This window comes from Siniperca chuatsi, linkage group LG10 (genome assembly GCF_020085105.1).
Source record: "Siniperca chuatsi isolate FFG_IHB_CAS linkage group LG10, ASM2008510v1, whole genome shotgun sequence".
NCBI classification, from domain to species: Eukaryota; Metazoa; Chordata; class Actinopteri; order Centrarchiformes; family Sinipercidae; genus Siniperca; species Siniperca chuatsi.
Window position 1 is genome coordinate 26,193,682 of NC_058051.1, and position 17,721 is coordinate 26,211,402.

General features: G+C 41.4%; 1 protein-coding gene across 12 annotated transcripts in view; it reads right to left on the reverse strand.

Moving 5' to 3' along the window:
- hspg2 (heparan sulfate proteoglycan 2) overlaps nt 1-17,721 on the reverse strand; it is a 94,684-nt gene that overhangs the window by 15,975 nt on the left and 60,988 nt on the right. For 9 of the 12 annotated variants that reach the window (XM_044212738.1, XM_044212735.1, XM_044212741.1 and 6 more), the window contains 23 exons: nt 17,226-17,309; nt 15,995-16,087; nt 15,812-15,904; nt 15,324-15,554; nt 15,096-15,209; nt 14,859-14,986; nt 14,180-14,266; nt 13,894-13,952; nt 13,480-13,644; nt 13,123-13,233; nt 12,397-12,497; nt 11,802-11,982; nt 9,328-9,387; nt 6,448-6,570; nt 6,103-6,255; nt 5,651-5,814; nt 5,313-5,390; nt 3,563-3,698; nt 2,974-3,125; nt 2,309-2,453; nt 1,586-1,729; nt 494-628; nt 152-333 (listed from right to left, as the gene is read on the reverse strand). In XM_044212738.1, coding sequence (XP_044068673.1) covers nt 152-333; nt 494-628; nt 1,586-1,729; nt 2,309-2,453; nt 2,974-3,125; nt 3,563-3,698; nt 5,313-5,390; nt 5,651-5,814; nt 6,103-6,255; nt 6,448-6,570; nt 9,328-9,387; nt 11,802-11,982; nt 12,397-12,497; nt 13,123-13,233; nt 13,480-13,644; nt 13,894-13,952; nt 14,180-14,266; nt 14,859-14,986; nt 15,096-15,209; nt 15,324-15,554; nt 15,812-15,904; nt 15,995-16,087; nt 17,226-17,309 — 2,919 coding nt within the window. The remainder of the gene's footprint in view (nt 1-151; nt 334-493; nt 629-1,585; nt 1,730-2,308; nt 2,454-2,973; nt 3,126-3,562; nt 3,699-5,312; nt 5,391-5,650; nt 5,815-6,102; nt 6,256-6,447; nt 6,571-9,327; nt 9,388-11,801; nt 11,983-12,396; nt 12,498-13,122; nt 13,234-13,479; nt 13,645-13,893; nt 13,953-14,179; nt 14,267-14,858; nt 14,987-15,095; nt 15,210-15,323; nt 15,555-15,811; nt 15,905-15,994; nt 16,088-17,225; nt 17,310-17,721) is intronic. The other 3 variants (XM_044212742.1, XM_044212739.1, XM_044212744.1) reach the window with 2 other exon arrangements.

Here is a 17,721-nt window from a genome sequence, read left to right on the forward strand (position 1 = left end):
ACAAGAGGATTAATTTAATGTAAATGTAATGTCAAAGATGATCTATCTCACCATACAAATACACACAATTTCAAAACAGAAAAGAACAAAGCTGATTTAAAATAACTTAAACTGTCCTACAGATGTTGATGGCGATCAGAAGTATCAGTACCTGCATGACTGCATTGGACTCCATGGGCACAGGGCTGCTCAGCATGGTCTTGCGGTTGCTGTCCAACCTGTGCCATGAGACTGAGGGGCGGGGCTCTCCTGATGCCTGGCATTCCAAGTTAATGGGTTCACCCACCCTGACACGCACAGGTCCACCAGGGGTGACGGTGGCCACAGGAGACTCTGAGGGTACAGATACAAAATACTGGTATCAGCCACTAGGGGGAACCCTTCACTTAGAGGTTTGGAGGGGGTGTGATGACTGAAATGTGAAAAGTCCTTCTGTAGCAAAATTAATGTGTTAATGTGTCCATGTGTACATGCTGATATGCATGTAGCTTACCTTTGACAATCAAAGACACAATGGTGTGGGTGATGCCGAACGGATTACTTGCCACACAGCGGTAGGCACCATGGTTAATAGGGCGGGCATTGGTAATGGTAATAACAGAACCATCAGGACCAGCTTTAACATTATCTGCAGAACAGAGTAGCAAACGAAACATTAGATCTGCTGTAGAAGCTGCAATCTATAGGGGCAGTCTACCGATTTTGTACATGAAATTCAGTTCACTCAACATGGTTTGCACTACTCGGCCTACTCAATTGTATAATGTCTTCTGTGGCTCTGGAAGGAGTTTTCTAAAGTTTAAAAATTAATCCTGATGGTGTCATAAGGGATGTCTTGGCTTGAGCCTTAAATTGTGTTTTTGTTTTTTTATTATGTTTTTGGGCTTTTTGCCTTTATCTGACAGTGCAGCCGAAGACAGACAGGAAAGGGGGGGTGGGCATGACATGCAGCAAAGGGTTGAATTCGAACCAGGGCCGCTGTGGTAAGGACTCGGCCTTGGTACATGGGGCACACGCTCCACCACATGAGCTACTGGGGCACCCTGAGACAAACATTTTTTTAACAGAAAATCTGCATTACAAACTGGAGGTGTGGGGTTTGAAAGAAGTGGGCATTTAGGATGAATGAAAGATGTTATTTTGTTGCATTATGGGAAGTGTATGATCCAGTGTTTTTTTTAGCTTTAATTTGTCTCTTTTCAGTCCCCTAATTTTGTAGCCTTTTAAGACATGTTGAGTAGTTCTCAATCTTGGGTCAAAGACACCCCTTGAAGATATTCAAAATTAGGCGTGTGAAGTCTAAGAAAAACTAAGCTGAAGAAATCTTTAGGAAAGACTACAATGAGTAGCCTAGCACAGTCTAATTTATTTTCACTCTTTCACAAAAAATTCAAATAAATGTCACGTCACTGCAAGTCTAGAGAAAAGGGATTTGGGAAAAACAGAGTTCTAAATTAGTCATTAAATGAAGTAAGAGAGAAGTAATTCATGGGTGGATTGCAGCTGTAATTGCTTGTAAATAATGTCATCATAAAATCAGAACTCATTAAGCAAGTTTATTTCTCAGTATGTGTGTGGTTATTACCTGGCAGCGGCTGGTTGTTGGCCAGTTTCCACTCCAGTCTGACAGGCTGGGCTCCACTGTACACCCTGCACCTGAAGCTGGCCGACTCCCCCACACGCACTGCAGCACTGTGGGGTTCAATGGCGATGATTGGACTCTGAAGACCTGCAGCAGAAACCAGCAGTTTGGGCTCTGGACAGATTCTATTTGAGCATTACGATCTCACCCCATTTAGCTGACTTATTATTCACAGAAACCTGAAGTAACAAATTACTTTTCAATGTGGCTATGGGCTTCATTGGCAGCAGTTAAAGAACTCAAACATTGCTGAAGTTCAGGAAGGAGTGAATAATGATGAGATCATGGGACAGTAGCGAGGAAAATCATTCAATCTGAGGTCACACTGGGCTCCACTGGAAAGTACAACTGAAAAGTTAATTCATGAAGTGAGGAAGTGTTAGTCTGAGAACAACATTCTGCCGTGTAACACCCTGCCCTTCATGTGTTTCTCCCAGCCTCTGATTGATGCTGCTATCAACCGTAATTTCCTTGGTGAGAAAGTAATGACTGTCAAAGCTAATCAGACGGACATTAAGCACAGTAAAGTACGGCAGGAACATTTGAAAAAAGAGCAAATATCAAAATGGACTCTTTGTTTCAATACGAAAAATATAAGAAATCTGTCTGTGAAGCAAGACAGTCAATATGACACCTGTATGAGACCTATAATGTTGACTAACTTACGTGAAGAAGATGTAGTAACAGACACAGAGACAGAGGCCTGGTGGACATGAGATCCTAGGTTTCCCGGGTTGCCCTGCACCCGACAGATATACTCCCCTGAATCCTCTGGAGTGGCTGACAGGATCCTCAGCTGACTGCCCAGAACCTGCACACAGCAGACAAGGAATGGAGCCACTTCAGTTCAGCTTATAAGGAAACTCATCATTGTACTTCTGATAAATTAATACTACTACCACCTCTACTGATACTACTGAAAAATAGTACTATATAATACTAATATTCCCAATATTGCCAATAAAAATGAATATAAGATTCAATATTAAAATGCTGGAAAAATGTAATAAAATGCATATGCACTCTATAAAAGTGTATATTAAGAATTAGCTAGCCTAAATAAACACATACTGTACATGTATAGAAGAACTACACATTGGACTTCAGCAAGAATCTAGATCCATGTGCTACTTGTTCATATGCTAAACAAGCTTCAAACTGTAATGTAAGTGCTGCGCAGTGATTCAAGTAGGTTTCTGCTGCATCACGTTCAAAGATACAGAAATTCATTACCTTAACCAGCATGTAAGACATATCGAATCAAATGGGGGCACAATGATGCATATATATATATATATATGCATTTTCCATTTGCATCTTTGTGTGATTACCTGGTGGTTAGAAGAGAGGTGTCCACTGGCTCTCGTCCAGGTGACTTGGGGAGGAGGATTTCCAGGGGCAAAACAGTTGAGCTCCAGATTCTGGCCCTCCTGGACATCAGCTGAAGATGGCTGGATGCTGACCACTGAGGAGCTATGGTCCGCTGCACAAACACAAACAGATGCACCACATAATGTTTTTCCTGTAAAAGATTCACTCTTACAAGTTATTCGTGGTTGACACAAGGGTGCTGGTCAATCCATATTCAGATATGGAAGATACTTGTTTTGTACTCTTGAAAATTACATTGAGTGACATGACTACTGTGTGTGATACTGTGTTTCTCTGATGCTGGGTAACCTTGGGGGGAGACTGTGCAACGACGGGAGGGGGGATATTAGTAAATAAGCTGAAATGTGGTCAGGGAAGGTTATGGGTTTATGGATGGGGGAAAAAGGGAAGTTTTACTTTAATATAACCTTTGTTGTTATAGTATAAAATCAAACCAGACAACAAATTCAAACATAATATTGCAACCTCTGAATCAGTCACCAAACTTCTGAGGTGGGCTGATTCTATTTGACTACCATGACATCTCACCTTTGAGCACAGTGACTTTAATGGGAGCACTATTTGAGCCAATGCTGTTGCTACCAACACACATGTAAGTGCCCGAGTCGGACATCTTGATGTTGGGGATGAGCAGAGTACCAATGTCTGTGCGGTCCATGCGGGCCTGGAGAGGACAAACCAATAAGTGACCAGATTAGATACCAATTACACTGTCTTATGGCAGCCATGATATACAGCACTGTGCATTACAATTCAATTTATTATTTTACACCATAAAAACACACATAACTCATATACTGAAGTCAAAGCATATAACTTACCTGTCTCATGTCCCTTGAATACAACACAAATATGACATTGCCAACATTATGACATTACTAGCTAATGGCGACACAAAAGCACTACAGCGTAGATCGACAAGACAAGAGCTGTTATTGCTACAGTTCGTTCTTTCTATAAATGGACTTTGAATCATGATTTCTATGACACTTGCAATTTGTACATGAAACTGTGTAGAAAGTAGTGCCAATATTTCTACAATGATTGGTGAGGTTATATAATTTGTTAATATATGATGATCAGTGATAATTTAATTTACTACACAATTATCTTTATTCTAAAATAAATTAATGATTGATGATTTTTAAAATGATGATGATGAACATTAGGAAAGTTAGAACATTGATTTGAGCCAGAGGTTACTCAATAAGCATTACAAAGCAGTTCTGTACTATAAAATCTGGGAATAATCACTAGCAGTGCCCTGGAAGTCAGAATATCCACCATCAAATATCTCAGAGTGAATATAGAGTAAGAACCAAAACCCTGCAACAATTTCAACACTCATATTTAAGAGTGCTCATGACTTTCTAGCTCATGAGCAATCAACAACTTGACTTGTTTGTACACTACTCCACATGGCAGTCAGAGGCCCAGCAAGGCTGAAAATGAGCTTTTATGAAGTTTGGAAACACCTCAGAGGGGAGGGGAATCAGGAGGGGAGGGTCTGGGGAGGGATTACTGTATCCGGGGGGTGTTGGGGCATCCATGGACAAAGCTGCTTAGCTCCGGCCCATTCAACCGTGATGGAGGCTAAACCGAGCAGTGGCCTGGCTCAATGTGTGTCTGAACCCATTGACAAGTTTTCAAAGCAAGCCGTTTGCTAGAGCATACAGAATTTCTGCGTGGTCGCACGGCAGAGCCCAGCTCCCCCTGGGAAAGGCTGACACAACGCAGTGGCTCTCTGAGGCAGAACTAAACAGGCCCCGGAGCCCTCACCAAGCCGAGGAGGGCTGTGCAGAAACCAGACTAACACAATACCCTTATGGGCAGGGGGGCTGCGCCTGGCACGTAGCAAAATATGTCTGAAATACCTACAGTACCTACTGTATACTTAGTTCTGTTAATACACTCAATGGAATGATGAGGGTCAACTGGGTGCTGAGAGCCCAAACACGTCACGGATGGTATGATGTGGACAGTACAAAACAAAAGACTATGGAACACTTTAATTAATAAAACGCAACATAAAAACATGTACTGCATGCAAGTACACTAAGAAGTCAACCAGACCCAGCTAGTTGGTTTTAATGTAACTGGTATCAGCTCTAAAGGGACTTAGTAAGCAGCTGTGGTAAATTAATGGGGTTTACAAGGTGTGAATCAAGGACATGTTTGATCATGCACTTAGTCGACAACGTGTGAAGACGAGGTCAGTAGAGGACAATTGATGTGAACTACGAGACAGGACAGACAGACAGCGGACAGATGGACAGACCTGCAGCTCCTCAATACGTCTCTGTAACACATCGAGACTGTTGCTTTTAAACTGATGGAAACCGTGAGAGGGAATGGCCTGAGCAAACGTCAGAACAGGGTGGGATCAAAAAAAAAAGGGTGGGAGGAGACAGACAGAAGGGAGGGAAAAAGAGGTAAATGGTCAAAATGCTGAAACAGTCATAAAAACTGACACAGTATGATGAAATTTCATCGGCACCGGACACACCTTGAAGTGCAAGATAGATATAGCACAACAGAACGTAAATACAGTTCCAGTTTTAATCAATCCATGTTAAAGTCATCATTCAGGCACTGAGGCAGCAGGAGGTGTCTCACCTGTGGAGGGATTTGTCCTCCATTTTTCAGCCAGGTGAGCTTCGGGGTGGGTGTTCCTGATGCTCGGCAGTACAACCTCAAGGTGTCGCCTTCATGGACTTCATGGGCATTTTGGGGACTGACTTGGACTTGGGGCTGGGTGCCTAGGCCACTTGGGTTAGACTCTGACCAAAGAAATTCATTATAATCACGCAAACACAAAATATACCCACCACAACCACCCCAACTTCTTGAGCTTGACTGTTCATTTTTCATCAGTTCAGTTGTTTACTTATTGTTTTTCTTTTATAATAAAGTTAGTGAAAAGATTAACTGTGACATGCTAAAACATATTGTTACAGTAGCACAAATGTAAAACAAGCACATTGAGGTGACATGCATTTTGTCCCCAAAAGGGCAGCAAGTCCCCACAATGTAACACACATTCACACACACATAAACACAAAGCATACTTTGGACAAAGAGGGAAACCCGCGCTGTGTGCTCTCCATGAGTGTTCAGGGCCTTGCAGGTGTACTCTCCCTCATCAGCTGGGTCCACTGCTGTGAAGGTCAATACACCACCTCGTATCACAGCTCTGGGACTCATTCTGTTCCCTGGACCTCCTGTAACAATCACACAGTTGCATCCTGACACTGAAGGCTGCAGGGTGAATTTTCGCAACTCGCTGGTTAAGATCTGTGACTTTGTACTGGACTGAATTTCTCAGAATCATACAACAGAAAATGGCCTTTCAACTCAAATGACTATGAATGTAGCTCAACAACACTACAAAAGTGAGTTATAACTGGTCATACCAATCCATTCAATGGCAGGGGTTGGGTTCCCAGTGACTGTGCAGCGAAACTCTGCCCGCTGGCCCTGCTGGACATTCAGCACAGAGGGAGTGATGGTGGCCACAGGCTGGGCCCCCTCTGCAGCTACAGAAGGAGACACACCAGTCAGACACAGCTCAAAACGGAGAGTGAGACTTCCCAGTGGAACATGGAGAAATAAAATGTGATAATGTATGTAAGTATGAAACCTTCTCGAAGTCTACAATCACTGCTTGGGCATTATATTGATATTATATTGCTATATAGCTGTGGGAATGCTTTTGATTACAATGAATTGATCAGACTGAGAGAGAGAGAGAGAGAGAGTGACGGCCACTGCCCGTGCCCCCACCCTCACCCTTGGCAGTCTAGATCCTCAGAGCAGACGAAACAGATGAGATGTGGCAGTCAGGCCTTGGCATGGCCTCTGGGCATATTGCTGTCTGAGCCAATTTGGCTGGCTGCTAGAATTTGTATTCAATCCCATATTATCCCAGGGTGACAGAGCAATAGAAAGGCCTCTTTCAGTATGGAGGGAGAAGTATGAGGCTATCTAAGCAGGCCAAAAACCTCTGGGACTGTTTCCTGCCTGGGCCGAGTTTAGACTCTCTGACCTTAGTGACACCAATACCCCATGGCAGAGAGAAGTTTCATCGGACTCTGTGGGACACAGACATGACGGCCTTAAGTCTACACTGAACACACAAGTAACATCTAAGATTGATAAATGACTTAAATGTGAGTATCCAGGTATTTTGTAGAGTCTCTGTCATGGGTTTTGTAAAGATCTATGGCAGAATCAGTGCATCAGGAGATGAAATTTAAAGAGTCGATTCATCCAGATTAAGAAAAAACATAAACTCTCACTTCGCTACCTCTAGTAATATCTATCCACGAGGATAGTTTTGGTTCAATCTGACCAGGTCTTGAGATATCTGTTTACCTCCACTCCAATAATAATGGAGGCAGATGGAATTTCATTTGCGCTGCTAAAAACATAGAAATAAAAAATTTAAACAAGCCTGAATCTACAGCCACGCTAGCTGCTCTGTGGGGCTGTACTGCACAGTGTTACTTTGAGCTAAATGCTAATGACAATGCTAAGATGCTGATGTTTAGCAGGTGTAATGTTTACTATGTTCACCATCTTAGTTTAGTGTGTTAGCACGCTAACATTTAATTAGCACTAAACACAAAGTACAGCTGAGGCTGATGGGAATGTCACTAGTTTTGCAGGTGTTTGGTCAGTAACTAAAGTATTGGACAAATTAAAATTTTGACCTGATGATGGCGCTAGATGAGAAGTTAAGGGATCACCAGGATAATTTATTACAATTCATTCTAAAGGGGACATGAATTTCGGTACCAAATTTCATGGTAACCCACCCAATAGTTGATATTTCACTCAAAGCCACAAATGTCAACCTCATGGTGGCGCCATAGGAAAAGTCAGGGATCACCAAAGTAATTAGGATTCATTCTCTGGGGACCATGAATGTCAGGCCAAAACTTGTGCCAATTCATCTGGTAGAGGCTGAGATGTTTCACAGAGTGAAAACTTTGACCGGCGTTAAATGAAAAGTCAGGGGATTGCCAAAGTCATTGGATTCATCCAGCACATTGATATCTGCAAGGCAGTAGACACAGATATCTCTAAATCTGGAAAGATAAAATTAAAACTTGCTTCATGGCTAGATACCACTAGAGGTAAGGAAGGAAAATGTGTTTTCTTATACTTGGGATGTATGGAATCTTTACCTTCTCAATGACAAATGCTATATAGTTTGACTTCCATCTATTAATATCACAATAACTGTGTTATTAAAAGTACACTTCCACCTGTTTGACGCACTGAAACTCGGCCTCTCACACTAGGCACAAGTCTGCTACCCACATTCAGCTATGATGTAATGAGGTTGTGATGGGATGTATTAAGCACAGTATGATGTTTGAAGCCCAGATGACAGCTATTTCCCAGTATAGCATGTTTCCTGAGGAGAAACCGGAAAGAGCAAAGTGTGAAGAGAAAGAAGAAGAAGGGACATCTCTTGTCTCTGAATGTGGAGACACTGTCACCCAGAAAATATAAATAAGCGTCAAGCCCCTGACAATGTAATTAACTAACAGACTACATCATTTGGCAAGATGTAATAAAATGACCCTTTTCAAGGGTAAAAGAGCAATTAAACCTGTTAATGTAATATAGCGAGTTGCTGGATAATGTAATCCCATTAACTTAAAGTGATTTTTTATTTTGTTACATTGATTTTTTTATATCATCAAATTAAAATTTATGAAATAATAGGCTTTTTGATGGGGTTTTTTTGCAGTTTAGAGGGACATTTTCCAACATTATTCCAGTTATTAGCAGTCCTCTTGAGTAATGTAACAGGTTAGGTTAGGCCTATAGTTACTGTACAACACTGACCATCATCTTTTTTTAAGATGTAAACTTGACTCAACATTCATGAGGAGTTGCCCATAAGAATGAACATGCACTTTTTCCTGCAGTGATGGACCCCAATGAACCCAAAGAGCCAGGTAATGCTCATGCACAATCCAAGCATTGACAGGAACTTGATAACTTAGATACAGAAAACAAATATCCATCTTTAGAACTAAATTCAACTAAAGACGCTTGCTTACAAACAGCATATACGACAGCCCAGATGGTCTGGGCCGTCATGTGTGAGAGAGTGTAGAGAGTTTCTGCAGCTGCTGCTTGGTTGATTGTACATGGGCGCTATCAGGCCACCAGTATATCCATGCTGTGGAAGATGAGTGCATGCAGGACATAGAGAGAGAGAGGCGGGTCCCTCCAGGGAGCCCGACAGAGAGGAAACCATGCCCATGCGGACTTACACTTTCTGTGTCCTTCAAACATTTCATAGGCTGTGTAAAACATCTGAGTCTGTGAGGCCTCTGGAGTTGTGGGAGGAAGGGAGGAAGGGAGGAAGGGAGGGGAGGAAGGGAGGGGGGAGGGGACATGTAAACTGACAGGTCAGGTTTCAGGGTAACAGCAGTTTACCTCCCATCTCCCCGGAGTCACTTATCCATTTCCAAATGTGGGCCGTTGTGGTTTTGTCCAATTGATTCCAAAAAGCATCACACATGTTATAAACACACTACAAAATCATGAATTAAACTGGCACCAACTTAATATCAAGCACTAAGGTATTTTTACCTTTTTTCCATTTCAGCTCATGAGTCATTTTCCTACTTTGTTCATTCATTTTTTTTATCATTATGGTTGGTGCCATTTAATTCATAGTTATGTGCATTCAATGTTCACACTTACCTGATAAATATTTATTGAGAAAATGAAGAAAACCTCGAATTGAAGTACGTTGGTTAGAATTACCATTTGTTTGTAACAGTTCATGCTTATCTCACACTCTACACCAACCAAAAACCAAAAACAACAATGCTCCAAAATGCTTCTTATGCTGTAAATTCAAAATCAAGACACACAAACACACGGACACTCAAAGATCATGACTATGAGAACTGTGCAGCAGCACAGATATTAAGGAGATATTAAGTTATGCAGAGTAGCCACACATGAGACATGCAGGTTAGTAGCGAGAAGCAGTTTTAAACATTAAAACACTAGTTTCATTTCAGCTATTAAAAAGCTGACATACAGCTTGTGGTTATCCTGAACTGATCAAAATCATATATGTAAATTAGCCCCATCCATGAATTAGCAAATCACTTTGATCAATTGTCATTTTTTTAATCAATTTTCTTTTTTCCACAAAATTTCACAGTTAAGATAAATACATTACAATGTGTACATTACATCAGTTAGGTATATGCAAAAAAATGAGTAAGAGTAAAATCTTTACAGAAGCACCTTTGGATATATTTGCAATCATATAGCCTTTGAATCATGAATAAACAAATTAAAAAAGATGAAGTCATTGTAAAGTAATGAAGACCAAACAGTAACAATGTGACCTGTGATTGTTGAGGTGTAAGATGTTCTCAGAGATATATAAAAATATTTTCTTATAAAAACAGTTGAAATTGCCTAAATGTAAACACACATCATGCAAGGCCAATTCCTGATTCTGACATTTCTGATATATTTGATTTTATGGAAACATTTCAGGATAACGTATTTCAGTCAATTAAAAGGAAATGTGCCAACAACATTGACAGGATGTAAATAAAAAGACCATAATATACAATTGTAGCCGATTATTGACAAAATTAGGATTTAAAAACTCCCCCTTCTTCTGCATTCGGCAGTCAGATTAGAATATTTTACCAACTAAATCTGAGAAGTAACAATCGATACAAACAGCAGTCTAACAGCACGTTTAGAAAGTTAATTCAACCACAGATTTAACCAACTGCATGGCTAATAGCACCATTTTGTTCATTGACATTCATCATCAGGATGATCAAGTGAGTAACACAGAAGACAGTATTTTCAGGAAGGAATACTGTATGGAGTGGAATGACACAAAAAAATTGGGGGTAGTGGGTTTCGTCCTACATCTCCTCTCTTCCAGATACACTGAAGTCATCTTTGAATGTCAGTCGCAGAATCACTAAGCACCAATCATGGCTTCCACATTCCTCCTCATCATTATACACTACAGCTCAGGTAGGGAGGGGCCCCAGGAGCCCAAAGTTAAAGCCACCAGGATCCAGCACCCTGCTAGTGAAACCTCTAACAGCAGAAACCAGCGCCTTTACCAGTGATCAAGAAGCAACCAAACCACCACCAATTAATTCAACCCATGTGAAAAAAACATAAACAAGAGGAAAGAAAAAAAAAATCTGCAGTAGCTTCAGTAGAGTGTTACCCGCAAATCACTAATCCAAAAGAGCGCTCATTTGGCCACAGTACAGTGGATGTGTCAAGACTTTGAGTGCCCGTTAGTTAAATCTAAAACTGCATATTTGACCCGATATGTTATCTGAAAAATTTGTATCCTACAGTTTTAGTTTTAACCAAACCCACAAGCTGTATTTCTTCATATAAAGTCCAGGAAAAACCACTGAGACATAGAGAGACAGCAAGTTAAAAAAAAGGCAGTAAAAAAAGATGGATTGGCAGGATGATAATAAAACATGGCTTATATGTTTGTATCTGAGAGCAGAGGGCAAAAGCATTGGGAGTTAGAACTGCAAGCTTATTATGCTGTTAACCCAGAGCTGAGTGTTTACAGTGCATGATGAGAGATGCAGTAAAACAGAGAAGCATGCACCACTGCAAGCTGGAGGGGAACTCAAGTTTAGAGGGAGGGAAACTACGGGAACCAGAGCTGGTAGGGTAGCAGGGGGGTGATGGGTAATGGAATGCGGTGCCTAGGATCACGAACCTGGCACGTAGAGGATGGCATTGCCCTCGTCCATGGCAAACATGTTGGAGCCCGTGCAAACGTAGACGCCTGCATCCTCGGGCTGGACGTTCTGAATTGTCAGGATGCCATTGAAATCCATGGCCCGGTTGGGCAGCTTCCCGTTACCCATCCGGGTCCACACCAGGGTGTAGGCTGGTGACTGGGGGACGAGCAAATAAGCACACACAAATCACAAGATGCAATTTCAAACATGGCAGAAAACTGTTCTTGTTCGCTGCAGACCAAGTATTCAATAGAGGCTAAATGTTCTGTTGTATCTGCGTACAGCATCATGGCAACATGCACCAACACTACCAACATATACCTGTGGAATGCACAACAGTTTTAGACTTTTAAAATAATGTAAAATATATTAAGAGAACAGTCTTTATGCTAAGCTAAGCTAACCAGCCTCTGGCTCCAGCTTCATATCTAACGGACAGATATGAGTGTTCTAGCGCTCGGCAAGAAAGTAATTAAGAGTATGTCCCAAAATGTCAAACTATTCCTTTAAATGTACAAATATTTCTCATTAAAAAAATAATTGAAAATAATGATCATTGACCAGTGTTACCTTGCTCTTTGCAGTACAGATGAAGCTGACAGTAGACCCCACCCTGACAGTCTGGGCTTTGGGCTCCTCAACTGTTACCTCAATGGCTTTGGATGGGGCACCTGGGGAAATGTAGAGACACAATTAGTTTATACTGAGTGTTAATAAATACAGTTAGAGTATTGCAAATTACAAAATGAAAGCAAAATGATCAACACTTATAGGAGAGCCTATTAAAAATCCAAAAATCTAATGACTGGCAGTTTTATGTTGGCATAACACAGTAAAAAATCTTTGTACTTTCTGTTACTTTAGCGATGAAGGTAGACATGGAATGTAAATTTAAAGGCAATAAAGAGCAGCAATTCTGCCAAAATTTTAAAATGAAGCTCCTAATCAACCCCAGCCTGCTCAACATCAGATTTAAGCAATTTCAATAATCAGTGGTACCACAAGAAACAATTTCTGTATAAAAGCTAAAATAACCTTATTAAAACTAAAGGACACGTCTGATTCGTCAGACTTGTTTTTTTTTGCCAGCTCTATCTTATCCCCAGCACCTTCAAAACTCCAAGAAAAATACCAAGAACCACACCACAGTCAGCTAAACTGAAGAATGAGGTCTTAAATAATCCGTGCATAAGCAAACCCATGTGTTGAAACACGGATGGTATCTATTTAGTGTGCTGCAATAAGCAGCATGAGGGAAAAACCTATTTGCTAATATGGCAATGAGACCATACACACTTGTGACAACAATTTCAGCACGGCTCCGGTTGGTGCTGCGCTGGTCTCGGCAGGTACAGATGTAGACACCGGCATCACTTAGCTGGACATTGGGGAAGTACAGCTCTGCTCCTGCACACACAGATGAGCAACAGGTCTCGTATTCACACATAACATGCCGTCCTATATGTATATCAATTATATGCAATTTGTGTATTTAGATCAGTTAAATCAGAACATTTTAAAATGTATTTCAATCCAAAAGAAAGTGCATAAAACATGCATCAACATTTTGGGTATTTCTCTGATCTACAGGATATGATCATGTCTATCCATGCCACACTAGCTGCAGCCATGTGGTTGAAGTGTCTGCTGTACCTTGTCTGCGTCTGTCAGCACTGCTGGAGATGGGTCGTCCATCCTCTCTGGACCAGTAGAAATAGTGCGGAGGAGAGCCGGACACCTGACACCGGAGAGTGACAGGGCCACCCTGGGATGTCAGGACCCTCTCTGGATAAACCCTCACCACCAGGGAGGCTGCAGCTGCAAAGGTCATAACAGACACATCAGTAATACTCTCTGAGAATATCAAAACAAATGGCATCAGAGTGGTATTTCACAAAGCGAGATCAGGCAGTAAGCTAGACTTCTTATTTCTGTCTCACAAAGCAAAACTGGATTGACACCATCCAAACTTGTGTTTTTAGCAAAATCTTAAAAAAATTCATATATTCTACCATGACCATGAGCACTGTTTAGTCATATTTCTACTAAAACAAAGTGTAGCCTTACCATCGTATGGACGACACTTCTCTCTCTCCTGTGGGTTGCCAACATATCCAGGAGCACAACTGATGATAGTAGAAACAGACATAGAAACAAGACTTAACCACAGAGTTAAGTCAATAACAATGTTTTATCCAGCTCAGGTTTTGATTGAAATTCTTGTCATGACACTTGTGAACTAGTGAAAATTGCACTATTGTTACAGCAAGTGCAATTGATCAAAATTAACTACTTGAAATACTTGCAGTAACTGTTTCGACGCACATCAAGAAAACGCGTCAGGTTATCTTACCGTTCACAGTACTGGCCAGTGTACCCAGGCTGACAGGCAGTGCACTGGTAGCCTCCATTTCCAAGGCTCTCACAGGTGGGGGAGAACCTGGTACAAGAGTTACACACACATACAAGAAGCTAAGTTGTGGTGCAGAAACAAGGTTCAATATCAATCAAACCTAACAAGAAATTTAGTGTCACATTCATCTTTAGCTGTGAATTGAGTGGAAAACATCTTTCTAAGGCAATTTCATGTGTTTCAGGAATTTCCAAGACACAGCTATGAATATTTTAAAGCATGGCAAAGGAATCAAAATATGACGCTTGATCAAAAAAACGAATGGATTTGCACTGGAAGCAACTGGCTGAAACTGGTCTCATTTTACTGAAAGATTTCTTCTCTATTTCTTCAATATACCGTGGCTTTTTACTAGCGCTAGGCAACAAAATCCTGATTTGAAGATTTGATAATGAAGTAAGTGAGGATACAAAATCAGATGATTTCAGTAGGAAAGTGAATATACACTATTTCATGCTAGTTGGCAAGAAACAGGTTGATAACGGAAAGAAATCAAACTCCAGAATTCACAAGACAGTAGAATTTGCTGTAAACAAGAGCAAGTGAGCCGGACACAGAGTTGTCTTGAGCTATAAATGGAGATGGAATGTGAGTTCTTGGTATCTGTGCCGGTACTCACTGGTTGTCTGGGTCAGTGTGAGGGCAGGCACAGGGCTGGCAGTCCTCTGGAGTGCCAACAGTGGGGTCACCGAAGAAGCCAGGAGCGCACTGCTCACAGAACTCACCCTGTGTGTTATGCAGGCAGCTCTGGAAGGAGAAACGTATCGTGTTTAGAGATCTGTCCATCCTGTCAGGGTGCTACAATCTAGCCACAACAAGACCAATATCAGTCATACACTAATTTAGTGCTTCATACCGTGCAGATGCCAGTCTCAGGATGGCAGGAGTCAGAGTGGCCATTGCATTCACAGAGCTCACAGTGGCCCAGGTATAAACCTCCTCCAGTGCGAGTATATCCAGGCGCACAGTCCTTAAAGATGCATTATGTGATTTAGACAATGAAACACATTCAGCCTGTACTGCATCCAGTGAAGTCAACAATTCAATGAAAAATCTGAGAAATTCCGGAAGAATGAATAATTACCTGGCAAGAGAGTCCCTGGTATCCAGGTGGGCAGCGGCACTGCTCCACCTCGAGGGCCTGTGCCAAGCCACTGTAGTTAGGCACCGCAACTTCCATGCTGATATCAAAGATGCTGGACGACCGCATCTCAGTGGAATAGGATGCTCGAATCAGGATGTCATCCAGATCAGCCAAAACCATCATCAGGTGCTCTCGGGTGGCAGGCATGCCATCAGGACGACGCCAGTTTTCCTGTGAAACAAAACGAAAGCTTATTATTGAATTTAGAGTATTTTAATTTGAAATTAAAAACAATACTTTATCATTGCTAAATAATAATTAATAATGTGATCATTTATTTAGTCCTATAGGAAAATCATCTTTTTGCTTGCCCTTCTCTAGGAACGTAAGAAGCCAGAGGTCAGATTCAGTCACAGGTCACAGGCCAGATGCTTGCTGATACACTTTCTGTTCACCATGTAACAGCAATGCTGTTATGAGCCACTCACCTCTTTGAAGACAGCCTCAAACTGGTGAGTCTCTCTGCTGCCCTGCTGCCTCCTCTGCCAGGGCTGATGAGCTACCAAAGTGATGTCGTTACCCTACAGGAACAACACTGACAGGTGAGTAAATGCTACACATGCATGTCACCATGGGAGTAAAACAGTGAATCAGCATGACGGCATACTCACAATAATCTGGACGTCACCATCATCAAGCAGTGTTCCTCTTGGACCAGCCACATAGGAGATGGTGTATTTAAGTTTACCGCCGTAAGAACTCACCTAAAACATGGTTAGCAAGGAAGAGGCTTTAGATCTTTTGCCGGGTCAAACAGTGCTGCAAAAATCATTGCCAGATGGCTACTTAGAGCAGCACAGTGTGTGCAGTTACATCAAATCTGATTCACTAGAAGGATGTAAAGAAGCAAACTAAAAGTTTTTTTGAACATGTGAGAGTTACCATGTTAACAGGATTTAGTTTACACGTCATGGTTAGCACTACTCAGTCTGTGAACAGTTGTATGTCTTCTGTGGCTCTGTAGGGAGCTTTCTAAATAACCCTGATGATGTCATAGTGATGTCATCAGGGTTATCTGAGCTTGGGTTGAGGCTTAAAATGTTTAACAAAAAAAGTGGGGAGTGGAGTTTGAAACAAGTGGGCATTTAGAATGCAGGGGGGTTCTAATGAAATATGCTATCCAGCTGCATTATGGGAATTGTAGGATCCAAGGTTTTTAGAGCTTGACCCATGATATCTTGACCTCTGCTGCTTCAATTTTGACCATTATTTTTTTTAAATTGTTCTCTTGTGAGTCCCCCATGCCGTTATGGAAGTACAATACTTAATGACTGGAGTACCCCTTTAATGACACAGAAGAGCATTAATTTGACTTCTGCCATTTGTATTTTGAACCCTTCTTGAATTAAATGTTGAATGTATATATGTATATATATATATATATATATATATATATATATATATATATATATATATATATATATATATATATATATATATATATATATATATATATATATATATATATATCTCAGAGACAGCCAAACAGGTGAAACCCAACAGTAGTAAGGAATATTTGTAGTTTATATTTCTAACTGTATGTAACAGTTGGAGTGTGTGTGGACTATGAACAAAAAACACTGTATACTTGGCATGGTAACATGGCACAAGCCTCTCTTACTACAGAGGAGGAATGAAGAACAGAAAGTCAAAAGGTCACTTGGAGGGAGGGCTGGGACAAAGGAGTAGGACATGTGAGGGACTGGATAGAAGGGAGTATGAGGATGAGGGTTGAAGGGCAGTGGGAAGGCTGGAGGATACTAAAGGTGCTGTATTTTCTGTGACCTCAAACGGTTGACCAGAGGTCAGGAGGGGATGTCACCCTAAAGTTTTCACAGTTACCTTATCCCCTGTGAACTGCGCTGGGAGCTGCCAGTAGAGCAGATCATCCTGGTGCAAACTGAAACCTTTGTAGACCAGAGCGTACTGAGAGGCAGAGGAGGAAGGAGAATAAGCCACAGATGGAGAGAGAGGCAGCGAGACTAAATCATAAGCAGGCAGAGAAGCAGTACAAGCAGGCAAGCATGCCGAAAAGTAAAGCCCTACAAGAATCTCGGGACAAATGTGTAACATACAGCTAAACTCTTTTAAGTACATGTTCTCTAGTACGAGTGCTATTAAAGGCTCCACTGACAGTAAGATAACAGCATAGACGTCGCACTGTGCCTTGTCTGACAAGTAAAACAACAACTTCCACTGTCATAAATGTGAAAATGACAGCTTAAGATGCGCTTCAACAAGAGGCTGTTTTATACCAGACAACAGTATAATGACAGACCATTGTAAAACCAATGTTTCTCTCAAATGGACAATTACAGTGACAGCACAGAGTGGGAGC